This window comes from Sus scrofa, chromosome 16 (genome assembly GCF_000003025.6).
Source record: "Sus scrofa isolate TJ Tabasco breed Duroc chromosome 16, Sscrofa11.1, whole genome shotgun sequence".
Taxonomy (NCBI): Eukaryota; Metazoa; Chordata; class Mammalia; order Artiodactyla; family Suidae; genus Sus; species Sus scrofa.
Window position 1 is genome coordinate 23,736,894 of NC_010458.4, and position 24,452 is coordinate 23,761,345.

General features: G+C 41.4%; 1 protein-coding gene across 1 annotated transcript in view; it reads right to left on the minus strand.

The window, feature by feature from the left end:
• The window catches only part of LOC397451 (LIF receptor alpha), a 74,498-nt gene extending 51,329 nt beyond the window's left edge, over positions 1-23,169 (minus strand). The window contains 4 exon segments of the mRNA XM_021076925.1: positions 3,976-4,112; positions 7,010-7,124; positions 8,716-8,870; positions 9,763-23,169. Of these exon segments, the coding sequence (XP_020932584.1) occupies positions 3,976-4,112; positions 7,010-7,124; positions 8,716-8,870; positions 9,763-9,971 (616 nt within the window). The 5' untranslated portion in view covers positions 9,972-23,169.

Sequence of the window (24,452 nt, forward strand, 5' to 3'; positions counted from 1 at the left end):
AAATCCGGGACTGCTGAGAACAAAGGAAAAGGGTTGTTATCTAGGATCAAGAAAATAAGAGTTCAGAGAGGAGGGCTGAGCAAAGACCACTGACACAGTGAAGGTACTGTCAACATCTGAGAAAGCAGGCTGACAGGGCAGTGGGTCCTGAAGGGAAAAACCACATCCAAGGACATGGCCTCTCACAGGGAGAAGCCGTAAACCAAAAGTAGCAGAAAAAAAATAAGATACTCTTCAAATGCTTCAGGTCTTCCTATTGTATTACAAGGGAAGGTAAATTATTAAAAAAAAAAAAAAAAAGAATCAGTGGAAAACACACCAGATATGAGCCTGTTCTGTTCTGTGAAATGCAGGCTTTCTGGTATGAAGGGCTTTCTTGCCTTTCTCTCCTCAAGTGACAGGAAGTTGAAGGTAGGTTAAAAGAAATCCAGAGACACAGGCTCTCAGGCCCCAGATCTATCCTAGTGCTTCCCTAGGAAGCTCAAGGACCATTAAGTAAGCTCATAGCCAACCTCGGCAGCAGCTGGATGTGCTGAGTAACAAAAATGGCAGAGAAAACCCATATAAATTAGTCTTGGAATTTAAAAGTAAGTTTTGAATGAACTCACCTAAAATCTGCTGCCACAGTGCTCTATACCGGATTTATGTAAACTGTTTAGGGCTGCACAAGAACTAGAACATGTGGATTTAAAGCCTAAACTATGCAACACGGTCAACAGTTACACAGCTACATAAGGAGAGTGGAGGATGCTTTACAGAAGTTTTAAGTGGGAAACTGCTTTTTAAAAAGGAGAAAATGAGGAGCAACAAGCTGATTCAGTGCCAAGAGGGGCAAGTTCAAGGTGGCAGGGCAACCACACAGAGAGAGGCTGCCAAGAAAGCAGATCCTTCAAATGTTTCAAGATGTTACCATGTAGAAACTTAAAACTATGAAACATGGGAGTATTTTATTAAGGCAACACTCATCTACTAAAATGCTTCCTTTCCTGAAAAGTACACATAATTTACATTCTATCTAAACAGCAGTGGGCTGCTTTCAAAACCAAAGACATATCCAATATCTCAGGCTAAAGACAGCAATAGCCATAATTACAAACGAAAAGATTAAACACACTTTCTTCCCTGACTTCAGAGTACAGGTCTTCATCCATTACCTGGGAAGTTGCTCTAAGCTCCAATGAGCTGTCACTGGCATTTCTTTCCAGCTAAAATACACTTGAGGACAATGTTAACTTGCTTTCTAGAAACTAGAAAGTTTTCAGCTGGAAAAAAATTTCATCAGTGTTCTTTCTTTTTTAAAGTTGCTACACCTTTACCCATAACTTTTTGCTTTATAACACTAGATATGGGAGCTTTCCTAGCTCTTTTATAGGATCCACGCTATTTATTCTGCCTCAGATGGATCCAAATTTTTAGGTTATTTTAAGGAATTTAGCAATTAAAAAATCTTATAAAGACTTCTTTTCATGCCTATGCTTGTCAATCAGAAGCTTATTTTATATATACGCATATATGTTAAATATCTTGTTTTATATGTACACTTCTGAAAGCATCTTAAGATCTGGAGGAAACTTAACTTTTCATACTTTCATTAAGCAGCAAACTGCCAAAAAACCCAAATTTTCTAATGCACAGCTTCACTCTCATTTCACAGCTTCTCCTGCCCGTGGCAGGTGCTCAAACATTTGCTGATGCATCCACCTTCCTTTCTTATGTTCATCTAATTTGCTTTTCCATTTTCCTATCAGTATTTTCCTATTTGAGTAGTAGTAGCAACATCTTAGCATTGGGATACTGTTCATCTAACATTCTAATCACAATCAGGCCCATTGTTATTAAAATGCTGTCAACAAATAACATGATATGCAAAAACAATGAACTATTAATCAAATAAGTCACAGAGTCTGTTCTGATTTGCCTTTTTAATTCTAACACTGTTATCTTCAAGTAGTTTTCCAGACAAAACCTCAATCCCTAATGAAAAAACAGACAACACAAACTGGGTCTCTGCTAGAGTCCTGGGGAAATGTTTTAAAATCTGGAATAAAATTAAGTTAGATTCCTCATACCTTCCTTACTACAAAATAATTCCAGGTAGATGAAAGATTTAAATCAAGCATGATAACAAAACAAAAAACCCATTAAAAATAGCAAGAGATACTACTATATACAAATGAAAACCTGTGGTGTGAAAAAAACACTACAAAGTTTAAATTTTAAACTTGGAAGAATATTATAGCAAATATGACAAAATTAATAACCACACTATCCAGAAAGTTCTTATGAACTGATGAGGGAAAAAGTGAATTTCAACACACAAGAGAGAATTTACAAAGAATACAGGTAGTTCAGAAAATAAAAAAATGAATGATAATTTTTAAAAAGTAATCACAGAAATATAAAAACAGCAGTGCTATAATTTGGAGACCATCAGATTGAAATGGCAAAATCAAGAGAGATAGACAATATCCAGTCCTGGCAAGGATGTGGATGATCAGGCATGCTCTATAATGTCTGCGGGAGTGCAAAGAGACTCAAAAATTTTGGAGAGCAACTGGTAGTGGATATCAAGAGTCATAAAAAGGAGATGTCAATGCAGTATCCCCAGTTCTAGGAATTTAGCCTAGGAAAACCATCACACAAATTCAGAAACATATATGTGCAAAAAATTGTTCATTAAAGCATTGGTTATAATATTAAAAAACTAGAAGTAAAAATCTCACTGTTAATAATCAATGACTCAAAGTAATTACAGGACCTCCATTCAATAGAATACCATGCAGTCTGTATAAAAAAGATTTACTTACATAACAACTTGAAAATCTGTATCTTCTGTTAGGCCTATTATAAAGTAGCATGAAGTTTATTGTTTATATGTATATACAAGAAAATGTATGTAAGTACTAACACTATTTCTCTGTAGGTATTAGAATCATGGCTGACCTGTACAAAATCTCACATGGATTGCACATATGACAATAGAAAGAAAATAACAAACATGGCTCCTTTTTATCTTGAAAACAGCCCTAAATAACACTTTACCCACGCAGTACTTCAGCCAGAAAATGAGACAAGTTCTAAGCTCCTAGACAGTATGCTTTGTTATTATCCTTTCAAAATCTGTGCTACCTCAGACACACACCGCTCCAAATATGCAGTCTGTCTGTGAAATTGACAATCACCAGGTACTTATATTCTCTTTCCCCTGCTTCAGAGCAAGTCATCCTTATAAGACCCACAGTAACATCATTATGATACCACCCCATAACAGCTGTCAGAAGGCAACAAATCTGTTTACCCCACCATTAACAGAGTCAAGACCATTGGGGTTTTTAAGGTCTCATTGTGTCGCAAAATTTCTATTTCCATCAGCCTGGCTTTATTTCACGCCTCCACCCAGCCTACAGCATACATCCTAGGCATTTGGTCAACACATCTATAGAAGATGCCTATGATGTGTTGGGTACTGGGCTAGACGCTGGCTATAAAAGATAAAGTCTCTGCCCTCAGGGAACCATTTTCTTATAGAGGAAACAAGAAACACATACACCTATTCATGATGTTGTGAGAAATGCCACAAAAGAGAAATATGGATAGTCTGATGGAAAGCTAAGAAAGGAAAGAGGTCTCCTCTGGGTGGGGATGGTCAAAGACTGCTCCCTAGGATGCCTGAGGAATTCTGAAAGGTGTACAGGAATCAACAAAGGAGAGGCAAAGGAGAAAAGCGTCCAGCTGCGGGATGGCCCTTGGACCTGTGTGACATGCACTTGATTGACCAGAGGGAGAGTTTGCCTCTGTCTGGATCCTGGCTACGCTCCCGAGTTGGAAGTACGTACGGTCACTGGGTAAAGGAGTGTATTAGTGTGACAACACATGTAAAAGAATGGCAAATTTCTGTCAATTACAAGCACCACAATATTAACAAAGGCACTATACTGAGTTATTTTCAAATTGATTTTCTTTTCAAATACTTACAAACGTTTTTTTCATTTAGCGTAAATTTACTTATAAAACTTCCAAAGTCATGTGAAGGGTTTATTGTGATTTCATGATCACCAGGTAAAAGAGCTGGGATTTTAAAATTTTTCTCCAATCGATAACAAGAATGAGACCTGCAACATAAGAAATCAAATTCTAAGCAGCAGACAAAATTGAGTGCAATTTCCATTAAAACTTGACAAACACAAAGTGTACTGTAAAATACTTTATGTTCTTTTGTATATTAAAAAAACCCATTACAAGTTCTATCCTATTTTAAGATTGAAAAAGAGAGATTAGTGGTAAGTTCACCAGTGTGGTGGGAGGAAACATAACCGGACTGTACCAGAAAGTCAAGAGAATAAGCAGAGATGATTCTTTCAAGAAAGAAACTGAGGATTTTAAGCACACACTTCAAACCCCTACCCAAACTTCCCTGTGCAGCCTTGCCTCCCACCTCACAGACCCTGCCCCACCCCACCCCCGTTTCTGGACCAGATCATCACAGGCCACCTCTCACTGAGACTTCAACTCAACCTGTCTGCTCCTCTGTCTTGGCTCATGGTTCACCCATACAAAACGTTCTCATGGGCTCTGCTTTCAAAACGCTTCTAGTTCCCGCCCATTACCTCTCAGACAAAAGTGATTTTTCTTCTGTGGTTCCATGGCCCTTTGCACCTCCCAGGGAACACTGACATACTTTTTCTTATTATTCACAAACATTTCTAACTTCCTATGAACATTTTAATTCAAGCAAAAGGATTCTTGGCACCTTCTGCATCCCCACCCTCCCCCACCCAGGCTTCTTCACATTATTCACTTAGGACTGAAGACGTGAAAGGCTTGGTTGCCTCCTCCCAATCTCACATGTGAGGCTTCTTTTCATACCAGCAACACAAAACCATCTGAATTCTCTAAATCATGCTTTTTCATACATTCATGGCATTATACTCCATATTCTTTCAGGCCTTTTTGCCCTGTATCTGCTGAGAAAACTGAGTGTTTCTACTCCACAAGCATGCTTCTGACAGCTTCTCTGGACCTCCCACTCCGTGGTCAGTGCTCCCTCAGACCATCACTGACAATTTCCATCAGCACTTAACCCACAGCGTCACAGGATCCCCTGCTTGTGAACTCCCAGAGCCAGGACAACTTCCTCTCCATGTGGCCCACGGTAGTCAACTGCGCTAATGACCAGGTTTTTCGGGTCCTCCCCTCTGGATTCCCAGCAAGAGCGCACCTCCTGCTCCTCTGAAGCAAGGCATGGCCAGACAGCGTTAGTCGCAGAGAAACTGGGCGAAGTCAAACCTATCACGTCAGGAAGGAGGCTCTAAAAGGGGGCAGTGCTCCTGTGCACTGGGAGATGAGGTTACCCCCTGCCCTGGGGCCCTTGGGGGGACACGGACAGAGATGCCAACTGACCCCCAGTGGACACAAACACAAGCAGGAGATAATCCTGTATTTTCACTGCAGAAAAGAACAACAAGGGTTGTTTCTGCAATAAAACCAAGTTTATCCTGGCTGATAAATGACCACAACACTTAGACTAATGCTCAATAAATATACACTGACTGGGAACAAATTTGAGTGTATTTAAGGCCACACAGATGTCAACTTACATTAGGACCACTCATCAGCACACTGGTGCTCAGAGCTGCTGTGCCAGAACTTCTCTGGCATTGCTGGGATTAGGGAGGAGCCAGGAGAAGGCACTGGCTGGCAGACAGCCTGAAAGCTCCCACTCTAGGCTTTGGGACCTGCAGGCCCTCCAAGACTACTGGAGAGGGTAAGGCAGTGTGACAGAACCTGCTGCTTCCTTCCTATATGCACATCCTGCCTTTTCTTAACAATGTTACCCCAAGGTTTATGGGGGCACATTGCCATACGCTCTGAGGAAAAAACCCCCGGCCTCTTATGCAAATAGGCTTAGCCATTTGACTAAGTTCTGCCAATGAGATGTAAGCAGAGGTTTTATTTGGGACCTCTTAGAAGTCTCCCTAAAGAAAATCCTCCTCCTCCTCCTTCCTGATTGCTTGCTTGCTTGCTTTCTATATCTATCTATCTGTCTGTCTGTCTGTCTTTTTAGGGCTGTGCCCACAGCATATGGAGGTTCCCAGGCTAGGGGTCAAATTGGAGCTGTAGCTGCTGGCCTACACCACAGCCCCAGCAATGCTGGATCCTTAATCCACTGGGCGAGGCCAGGGATCAAACCTGCATCCTCATGGATGCTAGTCAGATTCGTAAATTTTTTGTTTTTTTGTCTTTCCTGCTTTCTAGAGTGAAGACATGATAGCTGCTCCTGAAGCAACATCTTGAACCACGAACTCACATACTGAGATGGCCAAATAGCACGATAAAGAGGAACCTGGGTCTCTTATGGCCACATGCGCCCATGTCATGTCAGCCTTGAACCACCTATTCCAGACCTTTTACATGAGAGTAAATGCCTGTCTGTTAAGCCACTACTACTGACGTTTTCCCTTAGGCAGAGTCAAAACTTGAACTTCACTGAGTAGGCAGACACTGGATTAGGACAGGCCAGTAAAACTTCCCAGAGCTGGTCAGAATCCACAGCCCATGAGAAGGGTGTCCCACACTCAGTATTCATATAATAAAAGAATCAAAGTTGTAGCCAGGAGAAGGACTTGTTTCCATCCTGCTTGACACAGGATTCAGATTTTTAGGAAATAAGAGTTAAGATTTAAAATTTCTTTAAAAAACTTCCAGAAAAGTTTTTTTCTTTAATTTTTACGTATGTTTGATGTGATATTCACTACAGCAATGAAGTATAAACTAATATAAGAGAAAACATTAGAAATGCATTAGAAATCATCAGCAATCATAATAAAATTATTTAGCAGTGATGTTGGGGGAAGAGAAGATCTGTTTAATTGTGGAAATAATATAAAAACTAAACTCAGAGGCGAAAGGATGAAAATGTTCATCTAAATGTTCATTTTTAATTCTAAAATTAAAGACAAGCAATCCTTATTAGGTTTTAACTAGAAAGTAATCAAAGCAGTTCCATTACCCGTTTTCAATGCAAGCTTCATAAGCAGCAGCACGGCCTGCTCCAGAGGGCGCTCTCCAAGAACAGTCCCACACTTGTAAGTTGTTTGTTACACACTTCAGATCACGAGGAGTCCCTGGAGCAGGAGAAACCACACACGCACATACACACACACTTATTAACGTAACTGCACTGTGAAAGTCAACTAGTCAACCCTCCCAGCAGACAGTACAAGCGTCTGGGTCTGCAGAGGGCCGGTGTTCTTCATGCAGAGAGGAACTTGCAGTCACAGGAGGTGATATTTCTTTTTGTAGTTTTGCTTCTAAAAAGTTAGTGAGTAAACGATCAAAGTGGGCCAACCACTAGACCACTTGAGGGTTAGGCCTCTCTCAAAAATTCCACTTCCAGGCAACTAAGATAAATAGAGGGCATGAGGGAGTGACTGTACGGATTTAATGAATGGACCAAGAGAGGGCCTGGGAGAATTTTTATCTCCAATGGCCCCGTTTGCAAAAAAGACAAAAAAAAAAAGTAACTCTAAGGCTTTAGGTAAAAACTCCGTTTCTCCCGGGCTACAAACACAGCTTCTGAGCACTCCTAACCACTACTGCTTTATGGCTTCTTACCAGACTGCCACCTACACAGAAATCCCATAGCCAATCTTTAGATTTTTATGAAGGAATCACATAAACAGTAATAAACTCACATAAATCTCTGAAAAGTATGTATTTTGTGTAGGCCTAAACAATTCAAAAGTAACAAGTCATTCAGAAGATTACCGTCCTAATAGTATTTACATCTGTAAAATAACATCATAGAATATATAAATGATACACAATGTCATCTAAAAGGACAATGAAAAGAAAGAAAGGAGAGGAAGAGAGGGAGGCAAAGGAGGACAAAAGGAAGGAAGGGGAAAAAGCAATTAGGGTGTGAAAAAGGTATTCTATCTCAAATTCTCTATGTAAGTGGCTACTAAAAAGGTTTTTTTCTTTAATTTTTACATAGAGTTGATATGATATTCACTACAGCAATAAAGTATAAAGCTATTTGTATAAGACAAAACAAAACATTAGAAACACATTAGAAATCATCAGCAATCATAATAAAATTATTTAGCAGTGATGTTGGGGGAAGAGAAGATTTGCTTAATTGTGGAAATAATATAAAAACTAAACTCAGAGGCAAAAGGATGAAAATGTTCATTATAGAGTAAGCTAGGTAACACCCACCTACACAACATTTCTAATATATTTAAACAGGATGAAAACAAACCATATATTATTTAAAGCTGATATTTAGATTTTATTTATGTGACATTTTGAAATTACAGACAGAAAACAGATCATTGCCAGATGGAGGGGGGGATGGGAGGGGCTGACAATAGAAGAGCATGAGAAATATTCTGGAATGAGGCAACTGTTCTGTATCTTGATTGTGCAGATGGTTATATGACTACATATTTGCCAAAACTCACAGAACTTTATCCTAAGAGCGTGAATTTTACTGTATGTAAGTTATACCTTAATTTTTTAGTGGGAAAAGAATATTTAGAGCTATCTTTTATGGGCCTTTTTAAAAGAAACCAAAAAGTACATTAAAAAATAACAAAGAAATGGATTTTAACAACTATCTGAAGGGTTCAGTAAAGACCCAATATTGCCTTTTAATCAAAACAGTAATGACACTGCAATCAGCTCATTTTCCCTGACTCTGGATATACTTACTTTTTTTCTGGCTGTTTACTTGACTCATTAAATACATAAGAAGAAACATTAATAAGAGCCATTGGAAATCGGAAGTCGTCCTCATTCTCCTACTGTCCACCATCCAGGATGGTCTCTTCAAACGTAAGGAAATCATTTGTGAAATGCAGTCAGTCCTGTGTGAGAAGAAAAGTTTCAAATGGTGTTCAAACTGGTCCAAAAGCATCTTTATCCTGTGTACATCAACACTGAAAATGGATACCAACAAATACCAAAACATACTGCATGTTAAAACCATGGAGACACTAGATTCAGCTGCCCCGGCTCTAGGAGACATGATGACTGGACACAGCTGTTGCTCTGGGATGCATTAAAGGGTCAGTTTTCAAGATTATAACTGAGCACATATTTATCGACACTCCAGTACAGAGTACAGAGAAGCAGTGCATAAAACTGAGGTTCTGATAATTTTAAGTGATATGTGAAATGGCTTTTTAAATTTAAATTAGTATATATTAACTTTTAGAGTTACTTATGAAAAGTATTATTGGTATTCTTTTCCACAAATACTGTGATGTAAAGTTCCTATTTCTCATAAATTTAAATTATTTAAATCCCCACCTTCAAGGAATTTAGATGCTAGTTCTAGGGACACATACATAAGTAAGAAATTTAAGATCCTGATATGACTTTAAAAACTAGAGTAAATCAATAGGCATGAGAGCGAGTGAGTGAAAGTCTGTTTTCTGAGCTGGGATCTGACTGATGAGAAGACGGTCATGATAAGATCACAGGAAAGGACAGTAAAAGCAAATATAGAGATCCTAAGACAAAGGCAGCTTATCAGGTTCAAAGGTCAGGAAGAGGGTGGGCTGGTCAGGCCACATGGGGCATCAAAGGGATACCGAAGATTTCTCTAGCTGCTACATAAAGAACAGACTCTAGGGGAGGACAGAGGCAAAGAAACCATACTCCACACGAGATAACTGGTGAGGACCGCAGTTCTAAGGGCAGAGGTGGTGAGAGGTAGGCAGTCTCAGGATCTGTTCTAGAGATGCCGGGTCTTACCCATCCATTACAGGCAGGACAGTGTGGTGCTTATGAACACACACAGGCTCTGAGCTCCAGCTTCTGCACTTAGGTGTGACTGTAATCTCTCTGTGCTTCAGTTTCCTCAACTGTAAAGTAAGGATGATAACTATATTTTGCTTGTAATTTTGTTGTGAAGATTTAATGAGTAAATATATGGAAAGAACCTGGAATAGTGCCAAGCACATATATGTGTTGTAAGTGTATTCTGTATATTATGTGAGGTGTAGGGAGAAGAGAGAAGGCAAATATGCTACTAGATTTGGTGGAAAAAACAATGCTGGCTGGATAGTGGGGCCACTCAAATCCTCTCTGGGTGCATGAAGAAGGAGGCAGTGATTTATGAGGGCTGGAGCTAAAGGGTTTGAAGATCTATTTATGGAAGTCAACTTTGACCATGCTCCTATTCCCCACTCCAACAGAAGTGTTCTCCTGCAGAACATTAAAGAGTTGTTAGGGGGCAGAGCAGCTAACAAAGACATGGTGCCAAGAAGGAAAGCCTTCTACACCTGACACAGGGATTCCTCTGAGTAATGGTGTTCTGTCCACTCTTGCTGAATGAAGGCTGCCAGCCAACAAGTCCTCCCTACATGCTAAAAACTCCTTGTCACACCTAATATTGCCTCATTTTGATACTGGAATAGACAATTGGAGATCATAATGAAAGATCCAAACTTATAAGCAAAGCCTAAATCATTAAAGAGAAACTCAGGATAAGCCGGATCACTAAGAAGAAAATAAAAATTACTCCCAGAGGAAATAGGGATTATGTGAGGAAGAGGAAAACTTAAAAACAAACAAACAAAGAACAAAACAGAAAACTGCCTCTAAATATTATTCTGAGCAGGCACAGCACAGCCATAAAAACAAGAAGAGAATGCAATGAAAAACGAATAATCAAAATAAATGTAGCTCTTATATGTTAAATACATTGGCTGATATTTAAAAAAAAATTTTTTTTTTTTGTCTTTTCTAGGGCCACACCTGTGGCATATGGAGGTTCCCAGGCTAGGAGTCTAATCGGAGCTATAGCTGCCAGCCTACGCCAGAAACACAGCAATGCGGAATTCCGAGCCACATCTGCGACCTACACCACAGCTCACAGCAACGCTGGATCCTTAACCCAGTGAGAAAGGCCAGGGATCGAACCCGCAACCTCATGGTGCCTAGTCAGGTTCGTGCCATGATGGGAACTCAGACACTAAAAAATTTTAATAAACAGATAAGTGACAGTGAGTAATCTTTCAGAATAAGCAAAAGGCAGAAATAGGAAATGTGAGACAGGATGTGAGAAATGGACTTGACAAAGGAAAGGTGATCCAGCATCTAAATAACCGGTGTCTAGTAAGAGAATTCAAGAAATGTTTTTCTTAGTGAAAGCAAATGGCCGGATGACTGGCTGGCTATTGGTGAGTAGTACCAAAACTCAAGAAATGAATCCCAAACTGAGCAAATACTCATAAGCAAAGCACACATGAGGCATGAGCACACATTTCAAAACTGTTAAATTATTTTCTGGATGAATGAATAGCTTCCTAGTCAATCACTGTGTTGCCAAACTTCCTTATTAGAATGAAAATTTATTCATGGAATGTCTAAAATGCCAATTGCTTAAGTTACAGAATTACATGGTGTGTACAGGAAAAACTGAATAAAGAAGACCAAACATGACCAAACCACTACTAAAATGATCACAAACCATTTTCACTGACTGGCTAAACACCACCTTGAAATAAGACAATCCCTCAAGTTTACAGTTGTTCTAGAAAAGTAGAGTGTGTCCCAAGAAGTGGCAGGTGGAAGATGAGCTCTGGACAGAGGTGCAGTGGACTTAAGACTCTCATCCTGGCTCCCTTGCTAATTAGCAGTGTGACTGAGCACAAATCACTTAATCCCTCCAACCTTGGCGGCAGGGAGGCAAGCTCTACTCAGGGTCCACACGAGAGATTTCCTGAAGCTAAGCTGGGATACTCCACTCCCACTGGCAGGCACAAGCCAGCAGTCGGCAGGAGCACAAGGTCAGCAGCAGCCCCCAACACCACTGAGGAGGCCTGCGAGGCTCAGGGCGGGCATGCTCAGAAAGAGCAGAATCAAGGACACTGTCACCAAGGCCAGCTTCACTGAAAATAGGCAAGGTGATAAAGAGGACCTTCCTGTTATAACATTTACATAGAAAATTCTGAGGAAGTCATTCAGGCCATATAATGCGCTTGTAATAGATCTGGCTTCTCTACCAATTAGACTTATTTGAGGCCGGAAGAATACGTGAACAGGGCCTTCCAGTGTGCCTCCAGGAAAACAAGGACACATGAAACTTATCTCTGCTCCCTTCCAATAAGATACACTGTCAGAACTTATTTTTTTTCCCCACCAATGCCTTATGCCTTAGAGGAAAGCACATTTTTATGGAATTTCAAGAGCTAATTTTCAAAACTCGGATAGCTGTCTTGACACACAGAAGAATGCAAATGTAAATGCCTAGAGGAGCTAGACAGGTAAGAAACTACACAGGCAGGTGCCAACCGGAGCTCTGCGTCCTTGGTGGGGAGAGCCACCTGCTCGCAAAGTGGTGATTATGAGCCTTGTTTTGCCGGATTTTCTTTTTTTTTCAAGGCAAGGTGGAAATCTGGGATTTTACATGAAAGAGTCAAATTTGTAAACATTAGCAACTTATTCATATTTTTTAAACATTCTAAAGGCCAAACAAAATACACCTTCAGACATAAGCCCTTCCTGCCTAAGGGCTACCGGTTTGTATCCTGTGCAATGTAATTATTTGAAAGGATTTTAAAATGTCAATAAAACCTTCTGCTTAGGAAAATGGATCATGCAGAATCAAATAAAACTGTTGAAGAGAAAGAAAAAAAATCCATGTTTTGCTTGTTTTTGTGTCTTTACTGGAGTTTTGGACCTTTCTGCTGACAAGAGTTAGAAAAAAGAGTGGAGAAAAGTAAAGCTCAAGGCAGAGGAGCACCAGGAACTGTGGTCCTAACCTATGCGGTTTATGGTCATTTTTCTTTGGGGGGGGGAGGGTGATGGGCAGAGAGGGAAGGTGACACAGAACGAGTAAGCCTTTTCTGCTGGCACGAACCTACCCCAGCCTAGGACAGGGTTTGACAAATACCTGCTCGGTAGGGGAGGTGAGTAAAAACAGCTCAAAGCCTCTCTATCCTTGTCACCTCAGTGAGATAACTCCCTTGTCGCTAACTCTCGAAGGAATGAGACACTGGAGGGAGAAAAACTGCCTAACTACAAGACAGCAAAATAGATGTGCTAGCAGGCTGCTGAGTCTACAGAGAGGAGGTGCTGGGCGCTCACGCCAGCAAGGGAAGCCGGATGGAAGGAAGGCAGTGTTCTAGAGCCAATTCCCATCTGCCTTAGTGTCCCTTTCTTTCTTGGTTTCTACTGGGGAAGATTAAAAGAAAAGTTATTTGAGTTCCCATCGTGGCGCAGTGGTTAACGAATCCGACTAGGAACCATGAGGTGCGGGTTCGGTCCCTGCCCTTGCTCAGTGGGTTAACGATCCGGCGTTGCCGTGAGCTGTGGTGTAGGTTGCAGACACAGCTCGGATCCCGCGTTGCTGTGGCTCTGGCGTAGGCCGGTGGCTACAGCTCCGATTCAACCCCTAGCCTGGGAACCTCCATATGCCGCGGGAGTGGCCCAAGAAATAGCAACAACAACAACAAGAGACAAAAAGACAAAAAAAAAAAAAAAAAGAAAAGAAAAGTTATTTGAAAACTGACCAGCAGCAACCTCTTTCCTAGTCACAGGAACTTAAGTTCCTCAAGCACCACCCTCTGAAAGGCTTTTCAGGAACAAACCTCACAGGTAGGTAGACTCCATGGTATCATTAAAGGGAAGGCAGGGGACTGAAGTCAAATGAGAGCATACCCATGAAAAACCCCAACCTGGCTGGACCTAGAAGCTCAGTTTGGGAAGGCAGATTGAGACCAGACTATGTAGGGAGAGTTAAAGGTTTTAGAAGCAGGAAGCTTGAAGGAAGCGGTGTTCTAAGATTAAGAGACAACTGCAATAACAAAGATGTACAAAGAATCCATTTTCAATACAAAATTCTAGTCCTCAAAGAGCCCACCCAGTACCCAGCACAGCGAAAAAGACTCCTTCCAAAGTACAGCACCCAGGATAATTGCATAAAAGAAGATCAGAAAAGCTTGGGGGGGCAGAGTTCCCATATAGGGCCCCGGAATGGGTGCAGCAAGGGAACAGCCCCCTGAGCTGACAAGCCCCCCACTGTCACATGGGGAAGGTGTGTGCAGGAGACACTGGCAGTGTGGTCAGTAAATACTCTCGGGGTGGGGGAGGAATACTCCTTAGCACTGAAAGCGAACAAGAACATCCTCTAAAATCTGAGTGAAAATTGTTTTCACACTTGAATTCCATACTCATCCAAACTACTAATTGAAAGAATAACATATATTTTATTAAGACATCCCAGATCTCAAAAGAGATTCCTTCCATGCAGCCATTCTCTGGAGGCTACTAGAGGATGTGATTCACCAAAAAATGAGGTAGAAAACAAAAAGTGAGAAAAATGAGAACAGAGTTTAACTCAGGAAAGAAGCCCTGTACCTCCCCTCCGATCTCGCTCCAGTTCACACTAAAACTGATCCCATTCTCCCAGGTGCCAGACCCCTTCAGGACTATATTTGCATGTTCTTCCTTCGGCCTGGAATTCCCTCTATAACTCTTTCAGCCCCCTCTCCTCCACTCGCCTGGGGGACTCCTGGGGGGAGGCAGGGAGAGCGCCTCATCACCTCCCTGATACCTTCCCAGATTCCCCTGGTCTACTGCTCCTTCCCCTGCTTCTAGGACATGTAATTACATCTCCATCACAGGGGTTGCACAAACTGACCTGCAGATCAGATTCCACCTGCCTCTGTTTTTGTAAATAAAGTTTTACTAGAACACAGCCACACCCATCTGCTTAAGTGCTGTCCAGGGCTATTTGCACAATTCCGTGTTGGGCCTGAACAGCTTCCACAGAGACAAGGCCAGCAGACCTAAAATATCGGCCACCTGGCCTGTTACAGAAAAGACTGCTGACCCTTCCCAATTCTGTAATTCCTCTGGTAAACTGGAAGCTCCTTGAGAGGAAACACCGTCTCTGTTCACAGTAAGCACCCCGTCTCCCCTCAGTCTTCAAGCACAGCAGACACTCAAAACTCGAAGCTGGCTGATGGGCCAATGAATCCCGAGACGTAAATAAATGTGTATGTCTGCATACTGTCTTTGACCGCCAGGCTTCACAGTAACCCAAGTAGGCCAATACTGAGAACAAAAGTTAGAGCTGTGGTTCCTGAACCAGGCATGGAGATGCCCCAAGGCACAAAAGCAAAAGATGTGGGGTACCAGAGTATATTGTAAATTTTCGGAGTAAACAATGCGACATCTGTCCAACCCTGTGAGAACCTTTAGCTCAAAGTAGTTGGGTTTCAGCACTAGGTCATGCTGCATTCCTCTCGGTGACATCATATCTTTGTGAACTGGGAGGGAAGGCTGGATGCTGTGATAAAACACAAGTACCACCCCAAAAATCAATGGAGAAATGGAAATGAGGGTGGCAGTGCCGAATCTGTTTCCAAGGTTTGAGAAGCTGTGCAATACACAGCAGGTTCACAGATGTAGCTTTTTAAGAATGAAATAAAAGTATTATTTCTTTTAAGTTGATATGCTACTGAAGTGTCAGGTCATAAATACTTACTAAGCTGTTTGGACCTAACTACTTGATAAAAAGAACTGTTAGGTATTTCTTTTGACCTGGGGGCACTGTAATAACATTAATGAAACACAAGGACACTGTGAACCAAGAAGTTTGGGAATTAAATCAGAGGACAGCTCTACAGCTCCATCCTTGAGTCCACATTCTGCGTGGAGGGGAATAATGCTGAAATTCAACTTTTGCTATGATATAAGAATCTAGCTTATGTTTTTCTGAATTTCCTAGGAATTTTTTACACACTGTCACCTAGATTTTTTTTCCCTCAGGATCCTTACACTCCTCTCTGTTGGTTCTGGTCTTCATTCCAGCAAGGACTTCCCTGTTAATCCAACAGCCTGTTCCTTATCATCTTCGGCATGTCAAAACAGATGTGAGTACATTGCTCTAGTGCTTAAAATCCTCCAAAGGTTCCCACTGCTCCAAGCCCCTGTTCAACCCAGCAGACCAAGCCCTTCCAGGGGCCACCAGCCGTTGGCCTCCAATCCCCTCTGCGGTGGAGCTGAAGACCTGCAGCCCCCAAACCTCCATTTCCTCACAGGCCCCAGGCCTTCCCTCAAACCACGGCTCTGTTCTCCATGCTCCAATGCCTCCCGCCCCCACTTCAGGAGGCCCCAGAAGGCCCTCCCCCCCATAGCACAGAGACATCTGTCCACTCAACTCTCACCTCAGCTGGGTTGTTGAGAGTCTTCAACAGCCTTCAGTAAATGTCCATAAGTGCCCAGCAGACAAATGAACTTGTCTGTTCCTTCCATCACAAGGGTGAAACACTCTACTACTCAAGAAACAACCCGAAGAACATTCTTTCTTGCTCAAAAACATGTAAGAGCTCTTTAACATGCAAGAAAGTAAGATATAGGTTTATCTTCGAAAAGAACTAGGAACAGCTCCACTCCCCAGTTCATGCCTCTTCACACTCTCACTACTATCAAGGGTTATCGTTTCTATTTTATTTTAATCTCTTCTGACTGTTAGCCATAAGTCTCATTTCCTTGCTTATGTAATCAAAATATGTTTTCTATGCTTACTGGTAATTTGCAATGTTTTATTTATAAACTATTTATTCTACCGTTTGCCTGTCTTTTAAATTAGCAATAATCTGTTCCTTACTGCTCAATTAGAAAGAAATATCATTATATGAATATTAACTCTATAATACACAGTACACATACATTTCTCAGTTTGTTCTCTTACTTTCCAGTGAGGTTTTTATTTGACTTTTATTAAGAAAGATTTCTCAATTTTGTGCTCTATGGTTTCTGAATGTAAACTTCTTTCTCATGCTAAGATTAGATATATTGTCATCTTTACTGTCTTCAAGTACAATTAAGACTTTTTTAGCTTTAATCCATATGAAAGTAATTTTGGTGAACAGTATGAGCCAGAGACCTAGCTTTCCCCTCCCTCCACCAAAGGTCACCACTTGTCCCAACACTGTTTATTAAATAACCCATTCCTTCCCCCACTGACTAGAGATGCCATTAGGATACCATTCCTTCTCAACTTCCTTGGTGGAACACCTTTAACCCCCTACTCCCTCACCCCACACTGCTCCACGGAACAGCACCCTCTATTCTTGTGGCTTTAACCATCACTCCTAAGTAATGACATCTAACTATGTATTTCCAGGATTGTTACCTTCCCGGTTACAGATTAACTATCTACCGGACAGTTTCTTTCTTACCTGCACAAATCCACTCAAATGAGGTCTTTCAGAAATGACAAAATACTTTGATGCTACATATTCACTCAGATATTTCACAAGATTTCCCCCAAAACTCCACACATGCAAAACTAAACTCACTTTCCCTTCCAAACCTGCCCCTTGACAAGTCCCCATTCAAGGCACCAGTTTCTCCTGGGTCACAATCAACTCCTCCTCCTTCCTTACCCTTTCCACCCACTCACCATTTCTCCCTCCCAAACACACCTTGACTCTGCTCCAACACCCACCCCTTCTTCCATCCCCACTGCTCTGGCAGGCCCTCATCGGCATCTCCAGCAGCGGGCATTTAAACCACTACTTAATTCATCCCGTGGCCTCCACAGGGGCTTCCCAAAATCCATCTTCCACAGTGACTCTCCTGGCTCTGAAGAGCATCTCCATCTCCATCGCATCTTTCTTTCAAAGTCCAGGCCAAACGTCAGGAGGTTGTCACACCAACAGCCCCCTACTCAGTCCCTGGCGCATCTCTGCCTGTCTATGCTCACAGACCACTGCGTCAGATACTGGCGGCCTCTTCATGTTCCTGCTGCTCTCTGGTGATTTATCGTATCACAGCAGGTATTATGAAGATTATTCTTTCCCTCCTCCCATCCTCTTTTCCCACTGAGGCTTTTAAAAAAACAGATGTAGTAAAACTCTCCTTAAAGCCATTTCTAAACTCTAAGAGGAAAAAAATAATAATTACATAATAGTTTTGAGAGGTTGAAATGCTGGTTTTAGCTAAGTCTACCATAATATGGAATTCATAAATACTATTTTTCAGATATCATGCATTATGTACTGTTTATTATAGGCAAGACACTATTTTATGTTCTTTAAATACAATATTATGTTTAATTCCCATGACAACCCTATGAGGTCAGTATCATTATTCTCCCCCTTTTATAACAAGAGAAATCAGGCACAAAGAGGTTTTAGACATTTGATGAAGGTTGCATAGCTAGTCAACAGCAGAACTTGCACTTAAATCCAGAGCTGACTACAGACCTCATCTCCAGACCACTACACTAAACTGAAAAATGAGAAGCGAAAAACTCAATGAGCCGGAGTCAGGAGTCTGGGGCTCCATCCGCAGCCCCCCAATCCAGGCATGCAACCTTGGCCAAACTCCCCAACACCTCTAAAACCACATAGGTGTGACCCAGGGCCTACCTGCCCTCCTTTAAATGTCGTAAGAAATTCACAGCTGTTGTCTTCCTAGGACATCTTGCTTGTCATGTCTATGAACGAGGAGATGAGATGTAGACTGTGAGCAGAAAGGCTGCTCCCCCACCCCTGCCCAGCTGAGTGCAGTTCCTCATGGAAACCCAAAATGCTTTTACCAAGCACTTCCAACCATCGCATCAGGACAGAGGTCAGGCAGTTACTGCCAGGGAACAAAATAGCAAAAATCTACCCTCTTACTGTTCTTCCAACGCTTTTGATTGGTTAGCTCTCGACTCAGCAGGTGCCGGCTCACACACACTCTGAGGGCCCGGCTGATGAAGGGAGCAACGGTGGCCTGGGAAAGGCAATGAGGAGGGGAGGGCTGCAGCAGGCACCTAGCTGGCTATGTCATCAGTATTACTACCACCGTGTAGGGACAAGCATCTGGTATAGTCAAAGACTGTCAAGGTTTTCAAAAAGGGCCAGAAATGCAAGGGTTTTTTTAAACTGTGAAATTTCCTTATTTTTAAATGCTGGCAACTAATCCCAATGTTTTAAAAAACATTATGTGAGCCAAATAAAACGCATTTGCAGGCCAAATACAGTTCTTAGGGCACCAGTTAACAACCTGTTTCAAAACGTATTGGCATAAAAAAATTCTTGTCTTGCTGTTGAAATAATCTTAAAATATAAACTGTTTGAAGATTTATATTTCAGGGCAGATAGTGACTAAAATGTGCCTGAATGTTTCCTTAACATTCTTTGGGGTTAGAATCTGAAAGTTCTCCTCTCCAAAAGAATTGAAATGGGCTTTTTTTTTTTTAATTGATCATATTACTCAATCCCAGATCCCTAAATCATAGCAGCATTTTAGAATACAAATAATTCTCCAAAAAAAAAAAAGAAAGAAAGAAAAGAAAAGAAAAGAAAAGAAACAAATAAAAATCTTTTGCTTCGGACCAGGGTTACAGGGTCTTCTAAGAATGTGAAAGTAGAGCATTGACCTAACATTTACTTGAGTCTTCCACAGAAGATGGCACAGAGAATGAAAAATACAACAGAATCTGAACTAACTGGCATTTGTCAATACTATTTTGGAAAGGGGCTTTCTATCAAGATAGTGGGTTCTACAGACCAGAGACATGTGAGCTTGACACTGACCCCACATAAGATTACAAAATTCATTAGGAAAGAGACCCTAATGCAACGTAGCTCAGCCCCACCTCACCCCTTACTTGATGAGGCCACTGGACTGGGAAAGCCAGTGTCAGAAGCAGACACGAAATATCTGGCTTTTAACAAGACCGTCTGTAACACCTGAAAGATATTCAAGAGCAAGATAAAGAGATTCAAGTTGTATATAAAAAAGTGAAGGGGGCTCTTTCACCCCGTGATCAATCTTACTCAAAGGGTCTAAAATGGATGCTGCCAACCTGGGATAAAGACTTTGGACAGACATGACAGGGTTCTGTTTTTCTGGACACTTTCATTAATGAACTAGAGGGAAATACAGGAATCACATTCATCAATCTGTGGACCAAAAAAATGAGCAAAAAAGAAATATATTGGATGTAATAATGAGGATCCTAAGAAGTTAATCTAACAAACTAATCCAAGAAGATAAATTTAGCATTGATAATTTTAAGGTCTCAAATAAAATGATGATGACGATGATGATGACAATAACACAGAGAAAATGAACAAATACAGTTTGGAGGAGATATGATTTAACAGCAACATGCAGGAAAAACACCAAAGGATGGTTAGTGAGATGGGCCATTAACACAATGCAACTGCCAGAATAACAAGAAGTGGGACAACTCTTTTGTCTCCTCATTTTATCACAATATCTAAAATCCTGTCTTTCAGTGGTATTAAAACTGAAGCATTTGGAGTTCCTGTTCTGGCACAATGGAAACAAATTCGCCTAGTATCCATGAGGATGCAGGTTCAACTCCTGGTCTTGCTCAGTGGGTTAAGGATATGGCATTGCCATGAGCTGTGGTGTAGGTCGCAGACGTGGACTGGATCCTGAGTTGCTGCGGCTGTGGCACAGGCCAGGAGCTGTAGCTCCAACTGGACCCCCTAGCCTGGGAATCTCCATATGTCTTGGGTGCAGCCCTAAAAAGAAAAAAAAAAAAATTGAAGGATTCATTTTTACTCTAAAAATAAGTAGATAATCCAACACCAAGGTATCATTAACATGAAACATAAGCTATTATTATTGTCTTAATTACTACCCAAATTATTATAAATTCTTGTTTCAATATAAATCTTCCTTGAAGTGTTTTTAGCACATCTTCCAAAAGTGCAGTCTACTCCCTATTTTTCCCTCAGCTTTACTGAGGTATAACTGACAAATAAAACTTCATATACTTGAAGTACACAACGTGATAACTCGATAGATGCATATGTGCACTGTGAAATGATTACACAATTCAGCTAACAAGCATCTACCAACACACAGAGGCCTTCTTTTCTGCGTGTGATAGAAATGCTGAAAATCTATTCTCATAGCACATTTCCAGGTCACAGTACAGTATTATTAACTATAGATCCCCAGAACTTACTCATCTTATAACTGAAAGTCTGTGCCTTCTGGCCAACATCTTCAGCTCAAGTGGCTATTTCATTACTCCTACTTTGCCTACTCTGTTTTATAACTCCACTCACACTTAGGGACCCCTTGATCATTTAGCACCTTAAAGGCGAGGCATCAAGAAATCTGTGTTTGATACCTTTAAACACAATGAGTGCCTTTTCACTATTTAAGTTCAATCAAAAGTGTTAAGAAAAAGGCATGATGGGTTGAGCACGAGAAGAGCAGAATCATTACTACTGCGAGTGTCACTGCCTCGACATTATTAGGACGATAACGACAGACTTCCGGGACTGGGGCTGGCTGGGGCCTTGCTGCGGCTTTGTCGGTTCTGTCTGCACGACTGCCAGGTTGCTCACTGGTCTCTGGATTCCCAAGCCTCAATGACACAACCTGAAACACCATTCTCACATGGCTGAAACACCAGTCTCACATGCTAAAATTTTCCATAGCTCTCCCTAGCCCATAGAGAAGGGGCCAACTTTCAGCAAGGCATGAGGCCTCTCTGCTATTTCATGCCAGTTTCAGGCCACCTACCTCCACCCTCTGCCCCACACTGGCAGATATGCCAGGCTTTGTTGTCCTCTGTGTCACTGCACACACTGTACCCTCTACCCAGAATGTCCTTCCCACTCCACTCTTCCTGTCCATTTAACAAACACCAACTCGTCCTTCAAAACTCAGCCTACATTGCTCCAGATCCAGCCTTCCTCAGTGTCCTTCCTTACTGGTCCCCAGACAAATTTCAGTTGTCATGCCATCTAGTTGATCATTCTTGTCTATCTTAAATAGAATTAAGAAGAAAGTAAAATATTTCTTAACATTTCTATCGAAAGCTTAGAGACAAAGGGCAGATCAGACCTACTCAGCAATGTTATGTGAACTTCTCTGTCCCCATGAGCTTTCGAGTTTTTGAGCCCAACAATAGAGCCCACGGGATGCATGATCACAGCAATCACAACTTTGACTATTTGTGAGCTGAAAAGTTCCCAAACAGAGTTATCTGTACTTTTACTGAAGCTGGCATTTGAGAAAGAGAAAGTTGGCTAAACTCCATGTCTGCAGGTCCACACAGCTTGGTTGCTCTCTAGTTACTACTACATAACCCAGTACATCTCAGGAGAGAGTATTTCGCTGTGACTCCTCCCGCCCCCAACTAAAAAAAGAAAGCTAACCGCTGGTTCCAGTGGAGGCCAGGGGAGTAGGGTGGGCCATGGAAAGCAGGGCTATAGACAGAAGAAATGTGACATAAAGGAAGAATTAAATGTTGGCTTTAGTAGCGGCTCCAACTATGAAACCAACTTCTTTTATTAGATTGCATGGGGGAAATAAAACACAAGGTCAGTATTTGTCATGAAGGTTATGAGACATCTTTCATGACTACTGACCATTTACTTTATGTCAAAATACTTACAGCTGTTGCCAACTTTAAAATAACTTCCCTACACAAGGAACAAATTATAGAATTAATGTATTTTTATACACTGTCAAATGGAAACCTTATTTTAAACTACATGCTTTACTGTCCTCATCCTCAGTGAGACCACGTGCTAGAATTTCTCAAATGGGATATCCATGAATTCGGTTCATCCTAAACGTATTGGTAGAAATCTATCACAATAATTTTATGCAAGATAATCTCAAAAAGGCATGTCCTTCACAGAAGATATATACTAGCAATTTTAAGACTACTAGCCTAGATATTCTCATACATGTATAAGTCATCACTAAATCATCAGTGAATGTCAAGGTGAAATAACCCTCATCTGCTCCTCCTGTATTTTGTGAAACAAGCAGGAGGTGATATTTGTGTTCACTGAAAAGTGAGAGGAAAGGAGGCCTACTTGACTGTCAACTGCAGTAACACCGGTTTATTGAGCATGTGCGCCTCCTGCCCTGAACTGCTCTGGTCACTTTCCATGTCATTCAGGTGGTGAGGGCTGCTGTATCTGATGCCTACCCACTAGCTGGGGGTAAAAAAGACCCTTAATAGTTGCTAATGAATGAATCAATCACACTTCAGCAACTCAATAACAGGAAAGAAGACTGGACCCTGACCTTTAAGAATTTCTCATATAGTACTATTGAAGACAAGAGAAGGATAGGAGTTCCCATCATGGCGCAGTGGAAACGAATCCAACTAGGAACCATGAGGTCGCAGGTTCAATCGCCAGCCTCGCTCAGTGGGTTAAGGATCCGGCGTTGCCATGACCTATGGTGTAGGTTGCAGACGCGGCCCGGATCTGGCGTTGCTGTGGCTCTGATGCAGGCCGGTAGCAACAGCTCCAATTAGACTCCTAGCCTGGGAACCTCCATATAACATGGGTGCAGCCCTAAAAAAAAAAAAAAAAGGACAAAAGACAACAGAAGGAAAAAAATGCCTTTGATTCAAAATAAAATTTCTTGGCAATGGAAAGCATTTCAGTTTTAAAGTAAACAAAAATTCAACAAAATATTTCCCAGTGACTGGAAGTAATATTTTGTCAGAGCCTAAAATGCTTTTTACAACAGTTTGATATGTTATATTATTCTGCTTAGAAATCCTGTATTAATAAGATTATTGGGAGTCTCCATCATGGCTTAGTGGTAACGAATCTGACTAGTAGTATCCATGAGGACACAGGTTCAATCCCTGGCCTCGCTCAGTGGGTTAAGGATTCGGCGTTGCCATGAGCTATGGTGTAGGTCGCAGACACGGCTCAGATCTGGTGTGGCTGTGGCTGTGGTGTAGGCCGGCAGCTGCAGATCTGATTCGACCCCTAGCCTGGGAACTTCCATATGCTGTGGGTGTGGCCCTAAAAAGAGTGGGAAAAAGAAATAATAAGATTATTGGCATTAGTCATAACAGAACAGAGAGGGCAAGGTAACATTCATCTAACACTACCGGCAGGTACCTTGAGCTGGATATTACTATTTCCATTTTACAGGTAAAAAAATCAGACACAAAACTTGCCCCAGTTCATACAACCAGCAAATGAGAAAGGAGATCGGTTCTCCTTCCCTTTACTACATAATATGCTTTACATATTGGAAATCCAGGAAAACAAAACTTGTGGTCACCTGTAATTTCAACACATAGAGAGATGGTCTCATCTAGCATTCTCTATACAGTCTTCCTTGCATTTTCTTACATTATAGGTAGAAAACTGTGTGCGCTCTCTCCCTTCCTCCCTTTCTCTCTCTCTTCCTCTTTCTCCAAAAACAAACCTTAGGTCAATTTACACGCGCTATTTTGCAATCTGCTTTTTCAGTTTATAAATATTCAGTTTGAATATTTCACTGTCAACGAAGAAAGGCTTTTCCATTACATGTATATACCACAATTTATGTAATCAATCTCCCTATTATTGAACATTTAAGTTGTTTTTAGCTTAGAACTATCACAAACAAAGCCCCAAAATCATTTTCACAAACTAGAGGTTGAGTTTCTTGGTAAACTTTCTGAGGAGGTCACCAGAATC